The following is a 25919-nucleotide window of genomic DNA, read 5'->3' on the forward strand; positions in this document are numbered from 1 at the left end:
AGTTTTGAAATTTAATGGGATTTATCCTTTATAAAAAAATATTGCCTCTGTGTTTTATCTAATTTAATTGATTGTCACTGTGTCGATTAATGTTGTGCCACTGAAAGAATATTATATTCCCATTACCTTTTCCACCAACTTCTAATATTATAGATTTTAGTTGTTCTCGATGACTATCGATGATTCATTATAATAATATTAATAACGATGTACGGATTTCGTCTAATGATGTACACTATATAATGTGCTATTCAGGCGCACAATATCGTCTAAGCTCTAAAACATTTATTTTAATTTTTAATTTAAATTTATTGCTTTTGTGATTACACATTCTAAAACATTTAAATAGTACATATTTTATTATACCCCGGTATTTAATCAAGTTATCTAATGTGAAACATTGCAGGACGGTTAGGTGCTACGATTTACAGGTAGAAGCCCTCGTGGTGAAACAATTGCCAGTGATGACGTACATAATTCATGTAGACCTGATCCCGGCAATAGCTTATGTAGTATGTACACGACTTTACTGAAAAGTAATTTATACAACTTGGCCGCACTACACTTTGAATAATGAACCATAAGAGACGCTGTAATAAACGCCACGAGCTTGAAAGTTTTCATGAGAAACCCGGATTGTAGGTCAACGACACAGGTTGACGCACTCTACTTGTTGTTTTTTTTTTTGAAAAATAATTACAAACATTAAATCTTTGGTTTCGGTACAACGGTCGTCCGCTGTACAACTAGCCATACGTGGATATACTGTCGAGGTTAACGACCCACTGCAATATGTGTGTGGGCGTGTGCGGGTTCGTGGAAATCTGACCCATATAATAAACTAATAACATTTATTGACAAATTTAAGAGGTAAAAAATTATTCGGAGAACTGACTGGGGGCCATCGCAAAATATCTATCTCAGAAAGACTGAAAAAATATTGAAATCAAAATTTTTAGTTTAAATTTTACAGCTTTTATAAATCAAACTTAATTCAGAGATTTCGATAGTTCCTGAGTAGTAGTATGATAAAAACAATAAACTAGCGATGTGACTTTGTTCGGTTTACTTTAAGAGAAACTTCTTGGTAAACGACTTGTGTATATTTTTATAAGAACCTTTATTGCACCCAAAATTATATCACTGTGATTTTAATCCTAAAACTTTGATAATGCTGTCCACATCATTGTTAGATAGATTTTAGGAGTTATTATAACAGTGAAGTTTGTTGTAATTATTTTTATTAGCATTAAAAATTGCGTACTGCTAAAAGTAAAAATACCGTCATCGCTTATAATCGATTACGGAAAAGTATGTATTGTATGAAAAGTAAAATTCCGCTGCGGCCAAAGGAGGTCGACTTTTAACGTTTGTGAAAAGAATCGATGCATTAGATGAGGTAATAACTTTCGATTTTACACGGTTACCTTTATTATAAACGCTGCGTACACAATAAATATTTGTACATATTAATTTTATTATTAGGTTGTTCAAACAAACATAATCAAACTGAAACATTCCTAATAACGTGCAATGAATTATAATGACTGAGTGCGGCGGCATCGAAGGCGAAACGTCTATGTGGACCATTATCACAAAAAATCACGCCGATGTCTCACAGTAAATAATAATATACCTAATAATACGCAGAGGTTGAAAATATTTCCCAGGCAAAATATACAATATGTGTTATAATATAAAAACACAAATTTTGATTCTAATGATGAATAGTATAATATTCTGATAGCTTAACTAATTTTGAACTTAAAACATTTTTAAACGTTTTTTAACACAAGCTACGAGGACAATATAAAATATTGTTGCCGAAACGAAACGTTTATAGTGTTTTAAAAGGCATAACTTAACTGTACAATGTAATGGTTTTAATTGACTTTTTTTCCCAAAATGAGTTAAACTCATTGGAACCATGTCATAATATTAATTATTTTAATCGAAATTTGTTGTAGTTATAATAAATAGTGTACATTTTGGCTTAGAAACGTTTTTATATTCTCGATATCTGTCAATTATGCGAATGCGTGGTTAGTTTGCCGACATTGTGATTTAAAACGCTTTGGCGGATTGGAATATAACGGGAAATTACATTATTTTGTAGTTTTTTATGAGTGAATCGATAAGCGAACAGAATACTGGCCGGCAACGTTAAAAAAAGACTCGGAGAGACAAGCCAACGCTATAAACTCACGTATACAGTCTGTATAGTGACGATCAAATGAGAGCTCAGGCGAGGTAAAGCCGAGTTGCGGGCAACAAGTGTTGCTCAGCGGGGTAGAGGGAAAAGTCAATACTACGATGCAACTTTTTTCGTCTTCTTCCTTTCTTTTTTTACCTAAAGGCATTTCTATTTTATTTTCGTGCTCACTCTTTAGTACACACCCTAAGTTTTCGCGTGGCATACAAAGTGAAGACAGACAAAAACCGGCATTAACTAAACATAGTACGCTAAGATATTAACGAATTTTGCTTTCAAATAACTGGCTAGACAACAATTAAATAGTAGACATTAACACTTACAATAGAGAGTCAGTTTCATTAGTGTTAGACATGATATGTTTACAATAATTCATTTAGAAATTAGTATAGGTATGTCCGCTTAAAAAAAATCCTGACTATGATGAAATTCCCCACTAAATTACTGGGACGGCTTAATGTATCTATAGACTTTATTATATTTTGGTTTGAACCTGTCCACGCTTAATGTCCGAACTCTACTATTTTCGTTCTGTTAATATGCAAAAACATAATATTATACCCTAATGTTGAATACTAATTTTATATAAAAAGTACAATACTTCAATTATGATTACCACGGGTATCTATCAGTGTTTATCTTACAGAATGTCGACCCTTCTTTTTGCTTGAAAAAACTGCATGTGCGGTATCTTCTTCATGTAATTAAATTTAAAGAACAAGTTAGTGTACGTATATATTTTATAGTATATGTAAATCTTATTTTCAGACATTTGATGTACGAGTATACTTAATATTTTCAACATTATTAGCTGTGTGAAAAATTTGGAAGCAGTAAATTAAAAATAATCTACCTCGCAGCATACCTGATATAGTGTGACATGGTCAGGCAATAATACCGTGTAAAATGTAGAAAAATTATTATTTATGGTCGGAAAAATGGCCAAAAATAATGTTTAATAATAGTAGTAATAATACAAACTTGGTTCTGGAGAAAATTATTAAGTGAAACGAATGAACCTAATGAAATCCGTTTAAAACTCACACGCCCGATTCCCTATAGACATTCTATCAAACTGAGTAAGTATATTTTTTATGTATGATAAACTTCTCTCAAATCAGGTTACCGTTAAGCCAATAATGTATACTTACGTCCTATACTATTAATAATTAACCTACCGCGGTAACTGAATGCAAATTGAACACTTCGATATTTATTTTATTATCTCACTGTCTGTCACAGTATTTCTTTCGGAGTGTTGGTCGTTATAAAGTTTTATTACACAACTACACAAAATACGTACGTGTTAATATATTATGTCATATATGGCTGCAATAAGTAGTGATGTATTATAATAAGTAGTATTGGATTTATTACTGTAAAGATGAGGTAATATTATGTTCTGTCACTTCTGTGGAACAAATTAAATTGTCACATGTTTTAGAGAGAATAACACAGGCAAAAAAATTTGTAGTACAACTTTTTTTGTAATTTATAAAATGATTGACTTATTCTTGAAAACATAATAATTTTGGAAATTTTGTTTTCTAATTAACGAGTTATATCTGATAATATTTGCCCGAAACTTTATTCCGTTTGTCCTGTGTGGCTCACCGGACTTAGAAATAAAATATAATGTACTTAAGATAATATCGATGGTATCTAGTTCTCTAAATATAATATCAGAGTAGATTTTTTTTAAAGTAAAATATTTAAAATAGACAAAAAAGGTCAATTTGGTATTTTTTTAAATTCCACATGAAGGAAAATATTTTAAACATTTGTTTACAATTATATACAGAATACGATTATTACTTTATCCATTATCTAAGTCCACTTCTTTCTAATCTCTCTAAGCGTGTTTCACATTGACTTCTGTGTATTCATCCACTTGAGAACTTCTTTATTCCTTACTTTTTGTGTCTATGAAATTCTCGGCACTCGTTTTAGTACCATATTTCAAAGGCTTCAATTTTGGCTTTCTCGGCATTAAGTATTGTCCAGATTTCAACTTCGTACAAAGCCACGCTATACAAAAAACTTTGTATAAGTGCTCTCATAATGTCCAAACTTATTACTTTTGCGGAGAAAAGGTGTTTGTTTTTAATTAAATGTTGTTTTACTTGCGCTATCCTACTTATTTTTTCCATTAATTGTTATCTTGTTTACCAGATATTTACAATTGTTAGCTAATTCTAATATTATATCGCCTTAGACTATGTTTTATTTTATCTGGTGCTGTTAATAACATATTCGTATAGAATATTTATATAATATTATGAAAAACCCAAAAGAAAGTAATTTAATAACTTAAAACTCTAGCGATATTGTTGTTCTTAATTTCTCTGTACGTGATTAAATTAACTAAGAAACTTAATTTTATAGCTTAACATGTAAAGTTTTTGTATAGTATACAATAATATAGTTTGGTTAAGGGAAGTTTTACAATTATAAATGAATAAAGTATAAAAAGTTGATTTTATTAAATGAAAATGTCCAAACATGTTTAATACACGGCATTCCCCAAATAAGTTGTATAATGTGCATTTTAAAATTAGAAAAGACAAATTATTGTTTATTAATATAATTAAATCCGTGAAAATACTTATTTTATATTAATCCTTTTTGTTGGGAATGAACAAGCTGATTTCCTAGCTAGGAAAGGAGCTGAGACACCCTATATGGGTCCCGAACCAGTGGTAGGACTATCAGAGCAAGCTCTGAAAGCAATACCGAAAAACTGGAATAGGGAAGAACACAGGATAATATGGAGATACCTGGTGGTACCTAGACAATCAAAGATGATCATCAAGCATCCTGGTAGAAGAACAATGAGCTTGCTGGTTGGACTTTTAACAGGCCACTGGCATTTACTCAAGCATCTGTACAACATGGGAATCACAGAATCACCAATATACAGAAAATGTGGAGAAGAGGAGGAAACGACGCACCATATCTTGTGTGATTGTAACTCCCTAGCTACTCTAAGGCAAATTACCTTCGGAAAATCTTTTCTTGGAAAGGAGGAAATCAAAGATACCGGAGTAAAGGAAATATTAAGATTTACATAGGACTCTGGTTTATTCAACGCACTAAGTTATTAAACTAAGTAGGATGTACGCGTTAAGGCTACGAGAAATAGGACTTAGGCGAGAGGGTGTGCACAATGGACCTACAGGTCTGAGTGCATGGACACTACTTGGGACCACCCACTAACTAACTAAAACAAAATTAAATCCTTTTTGTTTACAATCGCCAACCCTGATGTCATAAAAAAAATTGAAGAAGCAATATTTGTATGGAATTAATATTAAATTGGAATAAATATTAAATTGGAATAAATAACTTTTCAAATACTGAAATAATTACTGGAGATCAATTTCTTTTAACCTATTCTATTAATTCCAAAATGTGACATTCATTAAATACAATTTGCTTCTCTCAATCGTTTATCATACAAATAGAGCCTGCCGACTGTCATGATCAACATATCCACTGTAACACGAAATTTTGATAACCTTATGACCAACTATTGACAATTGTAATTGTATTGCCTATTGTTGAGAGCTGTACGTAGTAATGTGTTATGATTCTGTAATGACATTTATAAATACATCTATGAAATGGGTATAGATTATAATATGTTGTAGTATATTGATAAAATTATCGGTCGACGATAGCAATATTTTTGTGTTTGGATTTAACGTGACTTAAGTGGATTATTCGTTTGTCCTAGTAATAGCGAGGTTTTTAGCTTTGTCCCGGCAACTGAAAATCGTTATTTTGTCTAAAGAACAGTCCATAGACCATGCTGTTACAGTTTTTTTATTGGCACTACAATAATAACAATATTTTTTGTTATTATTGTTATTATACGCCTATATTATTAACCCGATTTTTAGATGAGGATTCGGTGTAATAACTATAATATACTAAAATTAAGTAATGCGAGGCTAGTGTTGTAACCGTTGCAATAAGAGTTGCGCACTCTATAAACTGTAATTTTTCAATAACTATTGAGTCATGAACAGTAATTAATATATACTACCACAATATTATTATTATTATAACCAAAACGCTAAACTCCGCGGCAGCGGCTGACCGACAATATCGATCATGTATGTTATGTTTAACATTTTCCGGTATAATACATGATAAAATCTGTGGGCGAGTTTTTTTATTTTAATAATTAAAATATCCACCAGCTTCTTGTTCCTTTTAATGCACTATACTCGCTTTGGTCGAAACTGTTTTAGAGAGAATAATTAAAAATGTATTGTTCTTATTGTAATTTTTTTTTTTATAATACTGACATTGTTTTTGGACCCGATTTAATGATGATAATGGGGCCCGTATCCTAATCCTATCTGGAGCTTTTGATAGCATAATTTTTACCTGACAAACCCAAATCCGAGATAAAAGGTATCTTTAAACTTTCAGCCCGGATCATAGATCCTTGGTATCGGTAGTAACTATGGGTAATCTGTTGTACTCATAGACATATAAGAAAATCGACTTACGCCTCCCACATGCTTCCGCGGGTGCAACATTGTTAAAAAAAGATTTAGTTTGGGATTTCCCTTGAATTGAAAAGACATGGAACAAACCTGAACACAACATTAATTTACTCGTTAAAATGTAACTGTTAGGTTTGTTTAAAATTCTTAAATAACAAATAAATATTATATTATGTCTCTTTTTGTTGTTAGCCGAACAGTAAAATTAACTACAATCGCTACCTATCTCTATCTTTTTTTCTATACATAGAGAATATATTTTAAAATGCATAAATTATTAAGACGAAGTTCATTGAAGTTTAAATATACAGCTATTTAATACCGTCGTCAGATTATAAACACCGAAATTCAAATTAGGTCGTAAGACCATTTCAGCTTTTAATACAAAGTGCTTATATAGTGGTTTGAGTACACATTAATATTCATACCATTGTTAAATATTACCATAAATTAGATTATGTAATTCTTTAAGTGATCAAGAAAGAGTTAAACCCTCTTTTGCTTTCGACGAATACCATTTTGCTTTAAGCAGTATTTTACTCACAGAGTATATAAAATAATTCTATAAATAACTATATCAAGCTAGGTAGTAGTTTTAATGCCCACAAGTTATAATTTTTCATATCTATTGTATTGTACTTGAATTCTTTTCATTTCGGTATGAATTTTCAACGATAAGATGGACAAATTTTCCCCTAATATCCTAGGTAGTTATAACTCAATGGTACAAGATTGTATAGCGATTATAAGTGATTGCGATTTAAGGTTTACACTTTATCAGTTTACCATGCCGAACAGTTAAAATAAAAATTTGTTGATTAACAAACAAAATATTTAATGGAAAAACACGATATTCTATACAAAAATTAGTTAACCTAAAACTAGACTACTTAAAATTTGAAACAGGATAATTACAACGATGGTTTAATGTTAATTGTACTATTATGACGAATGAAGTTAAAAAATGTATTCTGATGTGGGCTTAACGAGTTTAAAGTTCAAATGACAAAATTATTTTTATTTTTATTTATAATAAATTGGGTTTTATTTTTCAATGTGTGGATAGATTCACATTCTCAAGTGATCAAGTCTCATTAGCTATTATTTTCAGACAGTTGATCAGCCAAGGACGACGCGACGGACCGTAGGGTAAATAATAATAATTGAACTCCGATAACAACTACTGTAAGACGACGATTATGAACAGATTTACATGGTGTGACCTATATTGGGGCGTTTACTTTTTAAAACAAACCAGGTATTTTAGGTTTGAGCAAATGTGTTTTATTTTAATTTAACTGAAGAGGGCCGCGGGTTTGCTTATAAACAAAAAAGGCGCAGTAGCCGGAGACACCAAAAACGATGACAGTTCATACAGGACGGTCTTATCTGAACAAACCACAACCCGCGTACGTGCACTCAATCTCATGAGAAAACCGCAACAAGGCCGAAATTGCCGAGAGTGTGGTGCGGCTCAAAAATCGATGAATATTTAAATTCGTTTAACGAAGCAAATGGGTAGGTACTCGAGCTACGCGTCAGTTAGATTTCTCGTATTTGATACTTTGAAATTAATCTCATTTGAATTCTTAAAGAGAATACAACTAGCGTTGTCAACATCAAGTACCTCCCTCAGAACGACAAGTACTGGGAACGAAATCAGACGGGTGACCTTCCCACAACAACTGTTTCACACCGGCTAATGCGATTAGGCGTCTGAAAACGAGTGGAGAACAAGCAAACCGACATTGGCGAAAACGAAAGTGCCAAATAGATAATAATAACTATAATAATATACCTGTACATCATCATCGTTCATTGGAGATGACCTCCGGTCGCTCCGATTATTGGTCATGCGATACCGTCCGACCGTAATCCCGTTGTACACGTTTGCGGAGTTTGTCACCCTACCGTGATTTGGACATTTTTCGCGGTGTGGATTAATTCTATTGCTATTTTATTGTGTTTAAATATATATTGTATTTTTTTTTTACCGACGATAGGTATAGTCGTCCCCCGGAAACTCGAAGACCCGATTTACCACGGTGCATGGTCTGTTGCAGACATTCAAGGGCGGCGGCGACGGCGATCGGCAACTGCACTGGGACGCAATAGGTGCGCCGGATCGCCGCCGTCACTCACCGTGTTCCCAACGGTCAGTACGGATTCCGAGTTTAAAGTGATTGATACTCAGACATAACTCAATATTGTCCGACAATAGATACTACTGAAGTCTAGAGTAAGTCATTTTTACCTTTTATAAAGAAAATAAGTATCTACTTCTAGTTTTAAGTTAATAATACAATGTATTGTTATCAACTTAATCAACTTCAAAGTTTTTTTTTTTTAATAAGGGTTTAAAAACGGTAGTGAGTAGAATTTTACTAGTAGGTGCTGCATAAACAATAAATACGATTTGCCTAATAATTTTGAACAAAACATTCGATAAATGTCTTTACATTGCTTTAATAATAATATAATCAGTATTTATATCCCCTTGGGCTCTCAAATTGCAAATATTTAATTACAAAATAAAGTAATTATTTTATGTTTTATCTTCTTATATTATTTTGATTGGTAACCCTTTAGTTTTATATTAGGTATAAAAGTTTTAGACTTTACATGCTTCACCTTTCCGTTTTATATGTATATTATTACTTCTCCTCTAGAAACAAATTATACAACAAGATTATATTATTATTTCATTTTTTTTTTTTTAGTAATAAGTACTGTGGAATGCGTGAAAGTGAATATATCCCTATAGTGTGCTAATCAAATAACTATATAAAAACACGCCTGGTGTGCAGTTATTATCAGATAAATCGTTGTATTAAAAGAGATTAAGCGGATGCCAAATATTTTCAATTATTTAACGTTTTTCGAAAGCACTTTTAAAAGTACATTAGTATCGCGTTATCGAATCATGTCATTCTCAAGGGATAAACGTGCACTGACATCGTAATACGATATACTTTTGACATATTTTGTTAAACAACTCGGCTTGTCTTAAATGTTTACTGGTAATAGTGTCTAAATTTACAACAATGAAAGTATGTACATAAATATTTGATTTTAATACCCTTTGTTTAACTAATGCGTAACGTACATTATGATTAGTTGAAATTTATATTTATTACAATGATAATTAGGGTCAGATAAGCTAACTGCAAACAAATGGCTACAATTTTTGTAATAGGAAAAAAAATCATTTTTGCTTTTTATTTTACTTACATTTTCATTACTCACATTAACATCATATTGTTGAAAATTTCTAATAAAAAATTTTCGAGTCATTTTTAAAAAATTGCGTTTACATTTTCCCTGTTTGTACGACCATACGACTATTCCAAATAAAAAATTCTGAAAAATGTAAGATGGGTAAGATTTAACTATTTCTTTAATGATAATACACAACTTTTTTATTCGCGTTTAAAGTGTCTTAATTTATTTATTAGATTTGATGCGGGGCTGAGAAAGTATTGCTTTTTAATATGTTTAAAATTTTACTTTTTTTTTGTGTCTTGACCAAAAATTTAAATAATTAACCCTTCTCCTTCAAAATCGAATAAAATACCCTTATATAATTAAGAAGCGCTTTCATTTTTTTTTAATAGTTGAGTCTGGTCCATATTTGTTTGGAATATATTTGAAAAATATTTTCATTGTATTGTTAATTACAGGTAACAACGGCAACAAATTAATATAGACTGATCGACCCTAATCGTACCACCCAAATATTAAAAATACATTTTTAACCACAATACTGTCATTACAATGCTTTTATCGATATTTGTATTCTATCATCTACAGATTCGCATCGAAGCTTTTATTTGATAGTGTTTTATCACTTTCAGTCTTAATAATTCCTGTAGATCTTTGATCTCCTCGGCCCTAATATTCTCCGACTCCATAATGCCCCGACCACACTGTACTGCCTTTTTTATATACTAGTTTTTTTTACAAATTGCTCATACACTTGTGTAGAAAATATACCATTGCCGGTTAAAATCGAATGCAGATGGCGGGCTCGATGTAGCTGTTAATTAATACAATATGGTTTTTGAGCTCAAGCATGACAATGCTTGAAGTATTAAAACCGTAGCATAAGTAAGCGAATACAAAAATACCATCAACTAGCGTGTAATTAGTTGTTGCGGAGTATAATAATATATAATTGAAGGTAAAGTCGGCTGATGACGTAATGACAATGAATTTAATTTTTATTTAGTTTTTTTATCGAAATTAAGTACTTGGACAAAGCGTTAATTAATAATCACCCGCAAACGTATAATTCATTAACGATTAGCTGTACTGCATATTTTTTCATCTAAAAATCGTATCGAATACTGCCCGCAAGTTGAGCTCTTTCAATCGCTTTCACTAATCCTATGTGTAGGCTTTTTTGTTCGGCTAGTAATATGCACAATAGAATGTTATTGTAAACCGAATCGGTGAATTGCTCGTTCCATTTATCACAACAATCATTTATCAACATTTGATCGTACCATTAATGAACATTTATTAATTATTATTATGATGTTTAATGAAACTGTAAGTCAAAATAATCTTCGAACAAAACTAAAAAAAAAAGTATTCTTATCGGATTTTCAAACAGCAGAGAATTTATAGTCGGACAACGCTAAATCTAGCCGCATCTATCACTAGAGTCTAGATCTATATGTATTGAGACACGTTTGTTAGAAAAATCATTTAAAATCCTACAGGAGTTTTATAGAAACTGTAAACATTGTAAATCGTTTACTTTGCTGCACCTTCGAACGACGTTAGTTAAATATTATTTTCTAAATACCTATACAAATGATACGATACAAAATATATAAGAGCCAGCAGCTTTATTGTTGCGGATTTATGGTGTCATGTAAGATAAAAAAATTATAATAATATAAACCCTTGGTACGGTCATCAAAGTTAAAGTTTCGGACTCGTTTAAGTAATTCCGATAATTCCATGTTTTTAAAAATCATAACGTTGCTCAAGTGAACCGTCAAAACTTATATGATGGCCTGAAAGCGATTTTATGTGTGCTGGGCCGAGTTTTAGCAATTTTACCAACCTGCTCCCTTCCCCTCAATCCTCTACCGGTTCACGCGTGCCTGTTGGTCCATGGCTGATCGTAAATTACTCTTGTATTTTTGTTTCGTTTTAATATTGTTATTTATTTTCATTTTTCTGGACATGAACGAAAAGAGCGAGAGAGAACGCGGCTGTACTCTATCTGGCTATACATATATAAGCCGTACGTACTCTGACACCTTTGACCCACCACCATGGGCAATAAATAATCTGACCGGATCCGAAACGCATTTTGCCTGCCGGTAATTGCTCCCGGATAACCACAAACTTCCCTGCGTACTCGGCGGGAGTGTGTGTGCATGATGTGAAGCAGTGGCCGTGCGGTAGAAATCCTATTAATTATCCAGTGGCTCCACTCCCGGAATGCATTATGCAATTATTACCAAGCTATCAAACACATAAATACTAAAAATGAAAAAAAAAAAAATGAAAACTATATTTTTTATTCTTGTATTAGTACGAGTTTTTATTGATTGTTGTTATACTCGGTAGTATTAAATTAATAATTTAATAAATAATAATAAAGTGTCCAATGGCATTTCTCTCTTTCGCCCGCTTAAAGTCAAATCGTTCCGTTAATACCGTTTTTTATAACGTACCCGACGAGTTGGAAAACAGCCAGCAATAGTAAACTGCTGCCCCGTTGCAAATAATTCTGGTCAGTGATTTTTATTAATGGGCAACTGAGTTGAATAGTGCGGCTAAACCCAGACGGCCAACCGCTTCCTTTGATATTCTATTTGCGACCGTTCGGCTGAAGTCATAAGTGTAATATTATGTATAAAAATTTGTATTTGATTATCCAATTGTTATTGTTATTATTATGACATCAAATAGACTTGGTCGTGGCGCTTAGCCAAAAACAACAGCGTTCGGGTTTCACTAGTTCTGATTTGCCCCTGCCGCTCTGCGACAGACTTGTTGAGCCAAAGAGATGCTACATTTTTACTTTTAAGTCTGAAAGGGATTCGATAAAATGACCCGTCAAACTTTACCGGCTCAATTTAGATTTACGATGGCAAAGTTCTATGATTATTTAGCTGCTACTCAGTAAATAACGATATTCTATATTGTACAATGTTTAAACCGACCCTATTAAAGTAACGCGAAGGTTGCTTCTCAAGTGTAAATATACGCTACTAGAAATTTAAAATAATATGTAGGTACTTCAATTTGTTCGTCGTTAAAATAATTATAGTTAGACTTATCGTGTATCTTTCTTCCAATGAACATCTATTTATCTTTGAGCAATAGATTATTATAGGTGTCTATCTTTGTTTTTCCAACAAGTACCAGTTGACCCAAAAAATGTTTGAGTCGAGTATGAGCTGTCTAAAGTATTTATCTTTTTTATTCAGCGTTTTTAAGTCTCTTACGTAAAAAAAAAACCTATAAACACAATTAATTGCCCCCTCTTCTCAAGGACGACACAGGAATATGTGTGTGTGTGTGTTTAAACGGATTTTGTCATTTTCACGGTTTTGCTCGTGAAACGTGTTCACAAGGAGTCCTTGCAAGGACTTCGTCATGCAATAAACACACATACACACATACACACACACACACATACGTCTACCCGTTAATGTATACGAAATTAACCTCGATTTCATAAAAGATGCGTCGAAACGAATCAAACCCTGACCGCGTTGCAAATTCAAAAATATGTAGGTACGACATTATTTAAAGTAATTGTGTAGAAAAAAATACAATAAACTAACGGTCAACGGTCTGACGTACATAAAGGTCGTCTGCCGGATGAAAATCGCTCGTGATCGCAGTTCCGTTTCCGCAGCATATAAATCGATCACAAAGGAATTATTGTCTATTAATAATTATAAATAATACATTTTGTTAATCAACCGTAAGTGTAACGCGTTTGTTTGTTTGTGAGTTTTCAATACGGGAAGCAGTGTAACGCACATGCATAGCATACATTACGGAGTATAGCGAGCCAAATTATATTATTATACAAATATTTACTAGCTTTGCTGGAAACAAAATAATATTACAAGCGTCATTCGAAAGAAAAATAACCGGCTGTAACAACAGAAGCCATGATTTATCATATTTTTAGCTAAAAATCACAAACTGTGACTTGTATTTTGATAAACGCTAAAGTTACATGCAAGGATGAGGATGACTTAATTTATTGTCTCCGCCACTATGTTCATATCAACAAGGTAGAGGTGAAAAGCAGATGAACCGTAATCCTCACTTATTGGTCCAGGACAGTGTATTTGTGTTGAAATAAACTAGAATAATGATTATTTCGTAATAACATTATATTACATTTGTATCGCGGAGCTTTATCGTGCATTTCATATTTTGTTATTCTTGTTTGTTTTTTGAGCTACTACGAAATGGTTATTGGATGCGTTTTGTTTTAGCGCTCAAGCGTTACAATTTGATTAATACGTCATACAGCAATTTATACTAGCCGTTACAGTAATATTAGATAAATAAATTATGATGATAATAATAATAATAATAATAATAACAAATAAGAGTGGCTGAAGCGAATAAAAGCCGTCAAACTGGCGTATCGCATCACTTATAACAAAACAATAATTTATATAGTCATAATATTATATGTGCGATAGCTGTACACCAACCGGCAACAATAATAACAGTGGTCATAATAATACAAATAATAATAAGAAAATTATAAGAACAGCAATAGAACTTTAAGACGTCTGTGTTTGACATCCCTAATAACAAAGAAAATAGTAGAAAAAATGTAATAGTAAAAAATTAAAAAGAAAAGGAAGAAATTGTTGAGCATAATACGATCACGTACCTAGTCTTCTAATTCTGAAAAGTAGATAATGCAACTGGAGTATTGTTGAGGATTCCATATTATATAAACTTAAAGTTTTTTTTTGGATCGAATTGGCGATTCCTTCAACTCCGCGGAACTTTGGCATAAAAAAACACACAAATATATATTAAACAAAACAGCACATTAATAGTGTTGCTGTGTAGGCATCTCTAAAATACATTCTAATTTATAAATATAGAAAGAAGACATTTATTTTAAAATCATTATCAAAAAATAAATATCGTTTGTTATTATACATTTCATTACGATGTACTTTGTAAATGAGTAACTTTGAAACTCATAACACAAATACAACGTAATTTTTATATAGAAAAAGCTATTAGATAATAGGTACATTTTGTGTATTATGCCTATTTGATAATAAAAAAATAATACCCTGTGACTACGACCTCGGTATATTATATTAATTCGGAAAATTAAACGTCTGTAAACGGCTTTGGGTGAATAATAGCACCAGTAGACTTAACTGCCGTTCATTTAATTTTATTTGGAGAAAAGGTTTCAGACAAATTACAAACGGTTTGTCTGCCGTTTTTCATAAAGTACCCTAAGAACTCCCCTCGTTTGAAATAATTTTCAATAAACACGTGGAACATGAACATATAATACATTTTTCCAAACTAGACTTATTTTTAAAATCCTTTTAGCTGAATTGTAGAAATAATACTCAATACTTACTACAGATTAAATAATTTATCATATATCCTATCGTGAATACACAGAGAACCGAAACATTGAAAAATATTATTTGGTATTTTAAGCGTTTGATGAGATGAATTTCACATACAACTTTTATGTAGATAAATAACGTTCATTGTGTCAACTTGTGGCAATACACTAACCTATCCCCTTCCTTTACCCCCCCCCCTTACTATGGAAATCATTGGATTCAAAATGTGTGAACTACTTGTGTATACAGTAACACAAACAAGACAATTATATACAATATATTTTATTTGATTTTCTTCACCTAGTAGACCTTAAGTGTTAAAATTAATGTTGAAGTGTTATGGTTTTGTTTTTTGACTAGATTAATACCAATAGACAAATGTCTACGAATCCATTTATACGGAAGACTTACCAATAACACAACAACAGTGCTCGAATTGGAAAAATAAGAGTAGGGGGCGTTTTACTTAAATAAATTAGTGTACTTGGTGTTTTTTTACCCCTGAGTTATAAAAAATAGTTGGCGTATTCAGCCCCCCCCCCTCAATTCAAACACTGCACAACACAGATAACATTAATACGATTTATAAAATATATACATTAAACATGTATACCGATAAATATACCTACTCTGGTGGGCAAGTTGGAATTTAACCTTACACTCAACAACTGTATCTCGATATTGTATTTCTAATTTAATTTTACAGGTTATACGGTTATTTTGAAAGGTTAGGACTTAGGATATGTTAGTTTAGAATGATTTATTGGTCGGTTATTAAAAAAAAATTATGTTTAAGTTAATGGAGGGGACGAAAAGAAAGGATGGCACACGAAGAAAAGTAAAAAGTGGGAATTAATGTCACTTATGGACACTTATGTGGGATCAAAATCTTTTTAAAAAGTTATCTAAATTATACTATATTGAACAATAGTGAAATTCTGTATCTTTGCAGGAATTTTGGCAAAATAAAAAGAAAACGTGTCCACTGTAACAATGTGGCATCGGCTTTTAGCCACGTTAACTGTCTTGCTATTGGATCCTGTTCGAACTGATTCTGGTATATCGACTACGGGATTCAGCAATGAACTTCGAACCGGTTTCGCCAGACTCTTCCACAATGGCATCGAGCAACCTCAACAGAACCCTTTCATTATCCTGAACCCTGAGCTTTCGAGCAATCTAATCGGTCAGCCGCGACCAGCGCCAAACGTCCCAGCGAGCCCCGCCGGTTATTTTGGACCAGCCCCGCGACCTAGGTACGAGTTGCAGTATCAGTCATGGGTGATTCCTTATTACTTTATACCCAATAGGTTTCATTCGCCAAGACCGAGGAGACCTAACGACGTGCTAGTGATCGTTATGAAATCTTCTCCGGCTAACTGCACGGCTACGAACGGAACGTCCACTGAAAATGATCCCGAAGGTGGCGGCGACGACGACGACGAAGTAAGACTATTCGTGTAAACCCTTATGCAATATGCGAGCACGTTCGACGCTGTCTAACACTAAATTTTATATAAAAGTTAGTCGAAAAATATTAAGAGTTTTTAATATTATTGTCCACGAGTTACATCCAAGGTAATGCAAAAACGGCGAAAGTCTGTACACATTAAATATCTAACCGCACGCTCCACGGCTCGGCCACGAGTCTGGATAATCCTATTTTAAAATGCACGCTTTAATCATATTATGTTTAACGGCTATCTGTTTCAACGTGTCGTAACGATTTACTCTTGGCTGATCGCCTTTAAAACGCGTTCATCAAACGAAGACAATCTCTTTACAAATAATGTGAGTAGTGTACCGACGTTTAAACGTTCCTCGCGGTCGGTCGTTCTTTTTGAAAAAAATAATTTATTTGGGATGTATTGTTCGTTTGAAACACTTTCGGAGCTCGGCTCTTAGGATAGATTTAACGATTTTCGCGATAAAGGGACGATACGGAAAACCTTTGACACGTTTACATTAATTTGTCGGTCGACCACGTCTTTTGATTGCCCGAAATGTACAAGGAGATTTGCCGCAGTGTCGTCACAGTCGGTCTGTGACTATCAACTGAGAATTATACTGTATTTTTACAGGAAGCCGGAAACCCAGACGACGATGCGGAAGAAGTGGAAGTGATCGCTGGCGGCGCAAACAACGGTAAGGAACCATCGCGGTGCGTTTGGGCGATTTTGTCGTGCTGTGTGCCTGCCAATATGCCGGTGAAGTTCACTTGCTTCGACGTGTTGGGCTGCAGTAGCGCCTTCTGGGACACCAACCCTTGCGTGCCGGCTATCATCAAAGTGGCGATGGACGAAGCGACCAAATACTACGGACCTATCACGTCAACCAACCGCACCACGGCAGCATCGCCCTCGCCACCGGCCGACGCACCCGCGGCATCTGACAACATGCCAGTGGACTTGACGTCACCCGAAGGCACGGCTTCCGTCACCACCAGCACGACACCCGCGGCCGCTTAACTCCTTGGCCATTCCTCTGGAACAAGGCTAACGAAGAACGAAGAAGAAAAATTCTACCAAGGATTGTCTAGCTAGAACCATCTTTTCGCGAATTTGTTTTTTATTAACCTCGTAAGTTTATAAATAAAACGTATATATTCTTTTTATCTATTAAAAAAAAAAAAAAATTATAAATCTTATTACTACAGTAATGTGTCCGGATGACTTCTCCAAAAATGTTGAAAATGAAAAGCGTAACGTATTTTACTAATGAGTAACGATATATTCGAATTTACCGATATCTAACTTATCTTAAACATTACTAGGTAATTTAGATGTAGATTGTAGAAAATACCATATAAAAAAATCTTGCAATTGTTTACCATACTATTAATTTTTAAGTAATGATCGATTATTATCTATGTTAATGCTTATCTTTAACAAGTAAAATATAAATGTATGTAAAATCAACTTTGCGTAAATTAAATATCACGTGAGTTAGTATAAAAACAATGGGGTGGTCAGTATTTTTTTGCATTTCTTTAGCTAGATTTGTATATTATTTTTACCTAGTAAAATTAACAAAGCAAATACAAAAACTATGGTTAGAGAGTATGACAAAACAGATGAAGTGAGTAATGGATTTTAAATTATTCTAAAAAGCAGAGTCTAAACGGATTCAAAACTTTGTTAAAAAAATGAGTAACCTGAAAAAATTGGAAAACGTTTATAAACTCTAAATTCAAATCCCGAAAATTTTCTTTGTCTGGGCTCCCTTTTTATCAACTGAAAGAAGTGTACCCAATTGTTATAAGCAGAGATAGGTTAATATATTTACATGTAGTTAACCTACACACGAATTGCGCCCACATAAAAAAATTCAGTTGTTTAAAAATATTTTATTTGTTTTATTCGAAGTGTTAAACGCTTGTTCGGTTAAAACTTACGATTTTGATTATTGTAAGCTATTGGTATAGTCTATAGAGAGTTCTTTATTGTTTAGCCAGAGTCAAAACTTCAATGATAGGTTTAAATTTCGGTAACAAAAATGTTTAAAAAATTGCGCTAGGAGATGGCGGTGTACAGTAAAAATATGTTTATCGTTTTTTAAAACTAATTACAGTATATAATAAATTATAGTTATTTTAATCATAATTGCGAACATCTTAGTGTAAAAGTTATAAATCGTCAACATTTTATAAATTCCCTTAAAGGGAAAACCGTCGAAAATAATCCAAAAGACCTAATCTAAACCATAACATATTACATACTGCAAAAAAATAAGTTTGACTACAGACAACAGGGCGTTTTTACGGTGCACACGAGATGCGTCCGTAGTTTGAGAGACCTTGATAATTGTTTTAATAACACAATTATAATACAAATACCCTTTTTGGCGCAGTTCGTGTAAGTATTTGAGCTACCGGCTAAATAAACTCAGTTCATGTACACCGACTTTTTTTTAAATTAACAACAATTATTTAAACTTCTCTTTAAAGGACGTTAGTTGTGCTAATTCATCTAAGTAGTATATTGTTAGCAATTTGATGTGTGATACTATTTTCATTGAACAATTGTAGTTTTGACCATATGCAATCTATCACAAGGTGAGTGTTAGCTATTAGTTTTCGACCGACGCAGTTTTTCTGACTTGTATTTTTCGCCAACAGTACTGTGTAAAATGTCTGCAAAGTATTTTAGCACATATTTGGCAGTTGCCACGTATACGACCCCAAAAAACAAATACTATAATACTCTAGAAACGTCTAAAGTGGTGTCTTGATAAAGGTACACTATGGCATTGTATGTTGTAAATGAGTCAAAGGACTAGAAAAACCAATGAAATTGAATTTCCACACATCTTTGGCGAATACCATACGAATGCCAAAACAAATGATAATGGACGGAACTTTACATTACCATTAGTTTATTACATAACAAACTCAAATAGTCTTTCACTGTAACCTAATAATGTAACAGTATAGCCAGTAAATCTATAGCATAGATCGAATACGGGCTTTTAAGTTGGAAAACGTGGTCTTTTTATTTGCGTTAATTGTCATTTCACGTGTGTGTTAATTTCCAAAGCTTGTTCGAGAGAATGCGTGTACGTCTCCATTCCGTAGAAGACTTTGTATGACCCGAAGTCCTCTCACGTGTCACCAGAAATATTAACCCAAAAAGTTAATACTGGTTAATGTACGAGTTTATGTATTATACGAGTTTACTGGTTTATGTAAATTAACGCACGAGTAGACTGTACACGCCGGTTTGGTTTTTTTCCGTATGCAATAGAGTGGAAAGGGGGAAAGGAAATACGGAAGAGGCGTCGAGTTGAAAATACATAATAATTATTTTGGTGTTGTGAGGGTAAACGCAAACCAGCCGTGGATACGATAACTCGACAAATCGATGCGCCGCGAAACGGAAGAAAGCATGCACACGCTCGGGCTACCGGGAAAAGAAGAAAATCCCTCGGCTGCGATGAGATATGCGAATAACAGAGGAAAGGGTATGGGAGGGGGGATAACAAGCGGCAAACACGACCAATGGCAATTTCCTGTTTCAATTTTTCAACCCGTTTTCCGACCCGCTAACCACCAACGCGTCGGAAAATTTAATCAAGAGCACCCCGCCCGTTTCCATCGTCTTCCCGGTCGTTTTGCTTTATCTATATAGCCGCAGACTACCGCTGTGGGTGTGTGTGTGTGTGTGTGTATATAGTACATAGTCGCCAGGATATAAGAAAACAAGGGCCGGAATCGTTTTGTGGCGAAAAATTACCCTTTTGGTACACGATGTAAAATCGATGCGCCTAGAGCCGTCGTGTATGCGTTGTACGCGTGAGAGCAAACGGAGCATTTACAGTCAGTTATAACTTGGTGTTGCCAACGGAGTAGAAAATGACTGGGATGGGAACGCAGATAGTATTAACATAACACGGCGCTTGCTAAGTGCTTCAGATCTTGCCAATTCGCCACGGGATACTTATACCGGAGTTGATAGCTCGACAATAACACACACACAGACACACAGTTGTACAAAACGGACGAATGGTTTTTTTTACACCGATGAAAGACATCGACGAGAGCACTTTCAAAAGTGTGCTTTTAAGTCAAAAAAAAGTTCAGTTGTAAAAGTTTTAATTTGAAAAATATAACCCCTACAACTTATTCTGTATAAGAAAATCTTTCAATTTTCTATTAATTATAAGACCTATTTCTAGTTCTCGAGAGTGGGGACTGACTTCATATACATTCGTGCGTGACTATAATATAATACAGTGAAATGGCAGTTAATAATAAGTTGCCGGTAATATTTAATGATCCCGATATTATTATATATAAAGACGGTGTATGATTAACGAATTACAATACAAATCCTGGAACGAGGTTTAGCGGTTATTCTCGCAGAGGACAACCGAAATACTTTAAGCCTTGACGCCGCCACACATGTTATAACTATAATCTTATTTTTTATATAAAATATGTACACGGTGTACGCATTTACAGAGCTGTGCTGTATTAAAATTTACGACTGGTTAAGTCTGTATGAGCAGTTGAACAACACTGTTTTGTGTAGACAAACCTCCGTGCTGAACGCGTAAAGTACAAAATAGCATTTATAGTAATTCCGCAATTGCCTTTTTACCCCTTCATTTCGAGTTTTAAAAACTAAAGATGCATTTAAAATTGACACTAATGATTCAGAATTATCTTGAAACAACTCAAGAAAAATGTATACGTTCAACAATTCAGACTTAGAAAAAGACTGTTTCCATAGAAGATAATGAATAAAAAATTTGTTCATTACATACCGGCTAATCTCATTACCTTAACTGTAGGAAAGCTCTTCTCTATTTATGTAAACACGCTAAAAGCATGATTTAAAATTTCCGTACCATTTTGTATTTTTTACATTTGAAGCAAATACGACTAGCCACAAAGTAATACATAGTCTTTTAAAACTAATAACAAAATTGTAAAAAAATATTTCTTTTTATCTACGCCATCGATATCATACATATAAATATGCATAGAGTCATTTAGTTTTCGTTTTGGAATATATGAATATAAATTAACACACGAAGCGGATACATCGAAAAAGCTCTTATAGCGAGGGACTTAACAAGCGAACGTTTCTCCTATAATACTTTAAAACGAACTGAAAAATCACTGTGCCGGAAAATGTACTTTTCATTGAATCTCAGCGTCGCTTTAAATTATTCAGGTTATTATTATTGCGTGCCTTGTTATTTCACACGTGCCATTGGTGGAATGAATATTAAACTTGTGAAATTCAAAGCGTTTATTTAGTTTGTAAAATACATTTCTATAAACCATATCGATTTTTATCAATAACAAAATAATAGGTGTAGGGTAACTGGTAAGTCGTGTTACCTATAACAGTTATAACAGTTAATAAAGTTATAGTAAAAAAAACTCAATGAACAGCTACGGGTAACTGCATTAAAGCAATTTTTTTTGAAATTGAAACATTGTGGATAAAATATCCTTTCTCCTGACCAGGGCATCTGTAATGTCAAGTATATCAAATTGTATAGTTTCAACTATAAGCTAAACCACAGAGTTGTAAGTGAGGTGCTTGGAGAGTTTAGGGTTTTGACCGTCTAAAACGCCTTCCAAGCTGTCTAAGATTCAGCAACCAAATGTATTAGACAATATATATTGGTATCATAAAAGAACCTTTAGACGTATCAAAAAATGTAAGCTATTATAATGTCCATAATAGCTGATTGTCGATGTTGCGATACAAGTAGTGGCGGTGGTTAGCCCGGAAGCTTTTGGTTAGAGAAATATTATAGTGCTTAATTGACTGTATGCTTTAGCAATAATATCCTAAAACCCTAACCTACCCGATGCAATTACTACTATGTACAGAATAAATTAAAACAAAATATTCCCCTACTACAGCTTAATTTAATTCGGTCCAAAATAAAATTGTTCTGCAGCCCAAACCAGTCCAAAAATTCGTTTACCAACATAAATTATAAAAAGAGCTTAAACAAAACAGTTAAAGTTTTACTACAAATCTTTTATACTCTTCAATCGACCAAACATTATACCTAAAAGTCTTAGTACCCTTAATTCGCCAAACGGTGAGGAGTTGTGTGATGATAATTCATAAAAATGCAAAATTGTTCAAATAGTTTTAAAAACTAATTTAAACACTAATAAATAATAAATAAATAAAACGTTTTTAGTGAAACTATTATTTTATTTATAACAAAAACTTCTACATAAGAAGACATATGTCCTAACACATTTTTTTTAGTAAAACTTATTATAAAAGTTCCATGGATCTGTTTAAAAATAAATGTTCCGAAAAAGTATAAGTATATAAAAATTTATATATTTTGTAAAACAAAAGATAATTTTTATAGTCTTAATTGTAATTTAAAAAAAAAAATGATTTAACTCGTAAATTTAAGCTCAATGAATAAATAAGTCTTATGAACAAATAAATATAAAATGTTTAAAAGTTCTAAAAACAAATACATTTTTTTACGTTCATATGACGTTATACGTAAAAATTAAATACAAAGAATTGACGAAGAAAGAAACCCTAAAGATCATAACGATAGTATGACTTGATCGCAGCAAACAAAGATGTATTTGCTAATTAGATCATTTTACACTAGTTTTTACTACCTTACTTAGATTTAAGATACATAAATATTAATTATAACACATAATATTAGTAGTAATATATATTTGCAAATTTCGTTCTTTTCAACGCAGTTCTTTAGCTAACATACCATTGAACCGAATAATAATAAATATATGTCAAAATAACTGAAATATTGTGCAACTTCTACATTTATACGAATTATGACAATACCAAAAGGTAAAGAAGAGTTATTTAGACGGGCTGTTTTTTCCTAATTCCATAATACCACCACCAATATTTGTGCAGCCCCATTAGTCGGGGCATTGATGACTTTGGCTGCGCTGCGGATGCCTTGTGTATATATAATGTATTATATTATTCCGTGTACATTTTACCTTATGAATGCCTTATGTCTGGGGCAGCGAATTGCTAGACATAGTTGATTATATAAGATGTAAGTAATTTGGGGAAGTTGTGTAGTTCTGAAGTTTTTATTGAAACATTTGATTAATTAAATATTTTAATAGCTACAAGTAAAAATAGTCAGTCACCAGCACTTCTGTTTTATGTTTAGCTGTAAGTGGCCTAACGACTGATATCTGTTGTCCGTTGAATTTTCCGATTCAGATAATTTCATTCGGGTATATACATATATAATAGAGTGATTTATTCTATATTAATCAGTGAATTTAGAATTATTCATGTCATTCCGGATGGGAGCGGAAGTGTGGTTGAGAAATGCGCGCAGACAAAAACAATACTACACTTCACCTTTCCTCCTGCCCTAAACTTGAAAATCAATAACTTCAAAAATAAGTATCCAAAACTGGTTATCGACCAGTCAACATTTTTAGTACATTATTCTCAATTTAAAAAGTTATTGAAATGTGTACGTTACCATTTAAGTTTCAAAAGTTTCTATCAAAAAAAGTAAGTTGGGAGGGGGTAAAAACAAAAAGACAAAATAGTAAAAAATAGAAATCATAATGCATAAAAACACTATGTAAAGGAAAAATGTCTTATTAAACCCAGTGAGATATTGTCTGGTTCACGATAAGTTAATTACTCTGTATAATGCTACTTGTTAATACAAGTATTTACAACGATTTTATTTATGGGTAACGGTGATATTATTTATATTAAATTATGGGTTTTACTTTTTTCTATACCATACACATTGTTTAAGGCCACGCTAAAACACTATACTTTTTTTTTACCAGCTATTTTTACACCAAGCTAACGAAGTGGTTTTGTTGGGTTACATTCTAAGTCATTGACCATATATGTATTTTATTATGTATGTATTTTTTTTTCTATTTGAACTCGAGGGTTTAGAGTGACTTACGAATAATGGATCACGACGAAATAAAGAATTTATACTAATATAATATTAAAAAAACCTTAAATTAGAAACAATATTACATTTTAGCGATTACACACATTTCGGTAGCAATGCTATCATCATCAAGGCTCACATCAAACCGAGACCGATTAGAAGGCAAACAATCTCTTTTGACAGCACCGTCATACCGAAAATCATCATCGTCATTCGCCAACAAGCCGTAGACGTCTTAAGTCCCAGCTGTTATCAATTATTAAAGTTCATTATGAAACATTTTTCTTAAATTTGTAAAAACACATGTTAACGATGTGTCATTACTTTCGGTACGATGTTGCTGTAAAGGGAGGTTGTTTGCCCGTAATCGGTCTCAGTCTGTTGTAAACTCTGATGACAGCATGGTTACCGAAATACGCGTGAACGCTTAAGTGTATCACCTACTTTTATTTGTGATTAAGGGTTTGTTTAATATTATATTAATATAAATAATATTTATAGTTGTATGAATGTTTGACATATTTTATTATTTTATTCTATACTATACAACTACAAGTGTTTTGCTTTAATTTTTTCCATACAAATATTTAATATTAGCAAGTGCTTTTAGATCATGTTTTTAGCGGAAAATCAAATTTGAAAAGCACAAATGTATTTCAATAAAATCTTTTTTAATATTTTACATGAAATTACTTCAAATTTTTTTACAAACATTCTGCTGGTAATATTTTTTCATCAAACCTCAGCAAGACGTATAGAATTTGTGTGTTATGATTTTAGGTTGCGTTCCAAGACCGATGTTGATTCTGACGTCATGATAATGTTATTATACGTACATACAAACGATATAAAGCGATCAAAAGCAAAAAAACACCTACTAGAAAATGATAAAACGCATACATTTTCCAAAAATAACTACCTACGTTAGTTCTAGCACACCACGCTTTTGATTACTTACTGCTGTTTTGAGCTGTGGGCTTTTTGTCAGCTTTGCCCATAGCCCTTTCCCGTGAACGATTAATCTTGACTTGTTTACTCTACCACAGGCCGTCGAAATTAATCTGAAACAAAATATTGTCAAAACGTCAATTTAACCATAATACGGAGTTTATTTTAGTCATCGCTTCTGTAGAACTATAATCAAAACTTAAATTAACCCACAATTTGCCCACA

At 32.9% G+C, this 25919-nt stretch overlaps 2 protein-coding genes across 4 annotated transcripts in view; one reads left to right on the forward strand and one right to left on the reverse strand.

The window, feature by feature from the left end:
• The window catches only part of LOC126835912 (uncharacterized), a 70378-nt gene that overhangs the window by 17258 nt on the left and 27201 nt on the right, over window positions 1-25919 (reverse strand). The window contains exons 1-2 of one of the 2 annotated variants that reach the window (XM_050568786.1): window positions 25705-25778; window positions 14621-14738 (exon numbers count right to left, since the gene is read on the reverse strand). In XM_050568786.1, coding sequence (XP_050424743.1) covers window positions 14621-14678 — 58 coding nt within the window. In that variant the 5' untranslated portion in view covers window positions 14679-14738; window positions 25705-25778. Of the gene's footprint in view, window positions 1-14620; window positions 14739-25704; window positions 25808-25919 lie in introns of those variants that run through there. The other variant, XM_050568787.1, reaches the window with a different exon arrangement.
• Window positions 8847-18156, forward strand: LOC126835911 (uncharacterized). 2 transcript variants are annotated; one of them, XM_050568785.1, is made up of 4 exons: window positions 8847-8968; window positions 16285-16588; window positions 16643-16778; window positions 17414-18156. In XM_050568785.1, the coding sequence occupies exons 2-4, from the start codon at window positions 16326-16328 to the stop codon at window positions 17798-17800; spliced, it is 786 nt and encodes a 261-aa protein (XP_050424742.1). In that variant the 5' UTR covers window positions 8847-8968; window positions 16285-16325; the 3' UTR covers window positions 17801-18156. The 2 variants fall into 2 exon arrangements, with proteins under 2 accessions (XP_050424742.1, XP_050424741.1); XM_050568784.1 differs by having other exon boundaries at window positions 16285-16778.

This window comes from Adelges cooleyi, unplaced genomic scaffold (assembly GCF_023614345.1).
Source record: "Adelges cooleyi isolate 19-005CV unplaced genomic scaffold, UGA_ACOO_1.1 ACOO_flye_CR_arks_rails_tigmint_CR_PRNA_23, whole genome shotgun sequence".
Lineage (NCBI taxonomy): Eukaryota > Metazoa > Arthropoda > Insecta > Hemiptera > Adelgidae > Adelges > Adelges cooleyi.

Bases quoted from the DNA above. Each gene is read 5' to 3' on its own strand.
- LOC126835911 (XM_050568784.1), top strand. From the start codon at position 16,326: ATGTGGCATCGGCTTTTAGCCACGTTAACTGTCTTGCTATTGGATCCT. The intron at 16,779-17,413 runs GTAAGACTATTC...GTATTTTTACAG, and splicing joins GCGGCGACGACGACGACGAA to GAAGCCGGAAACCCAGACGA.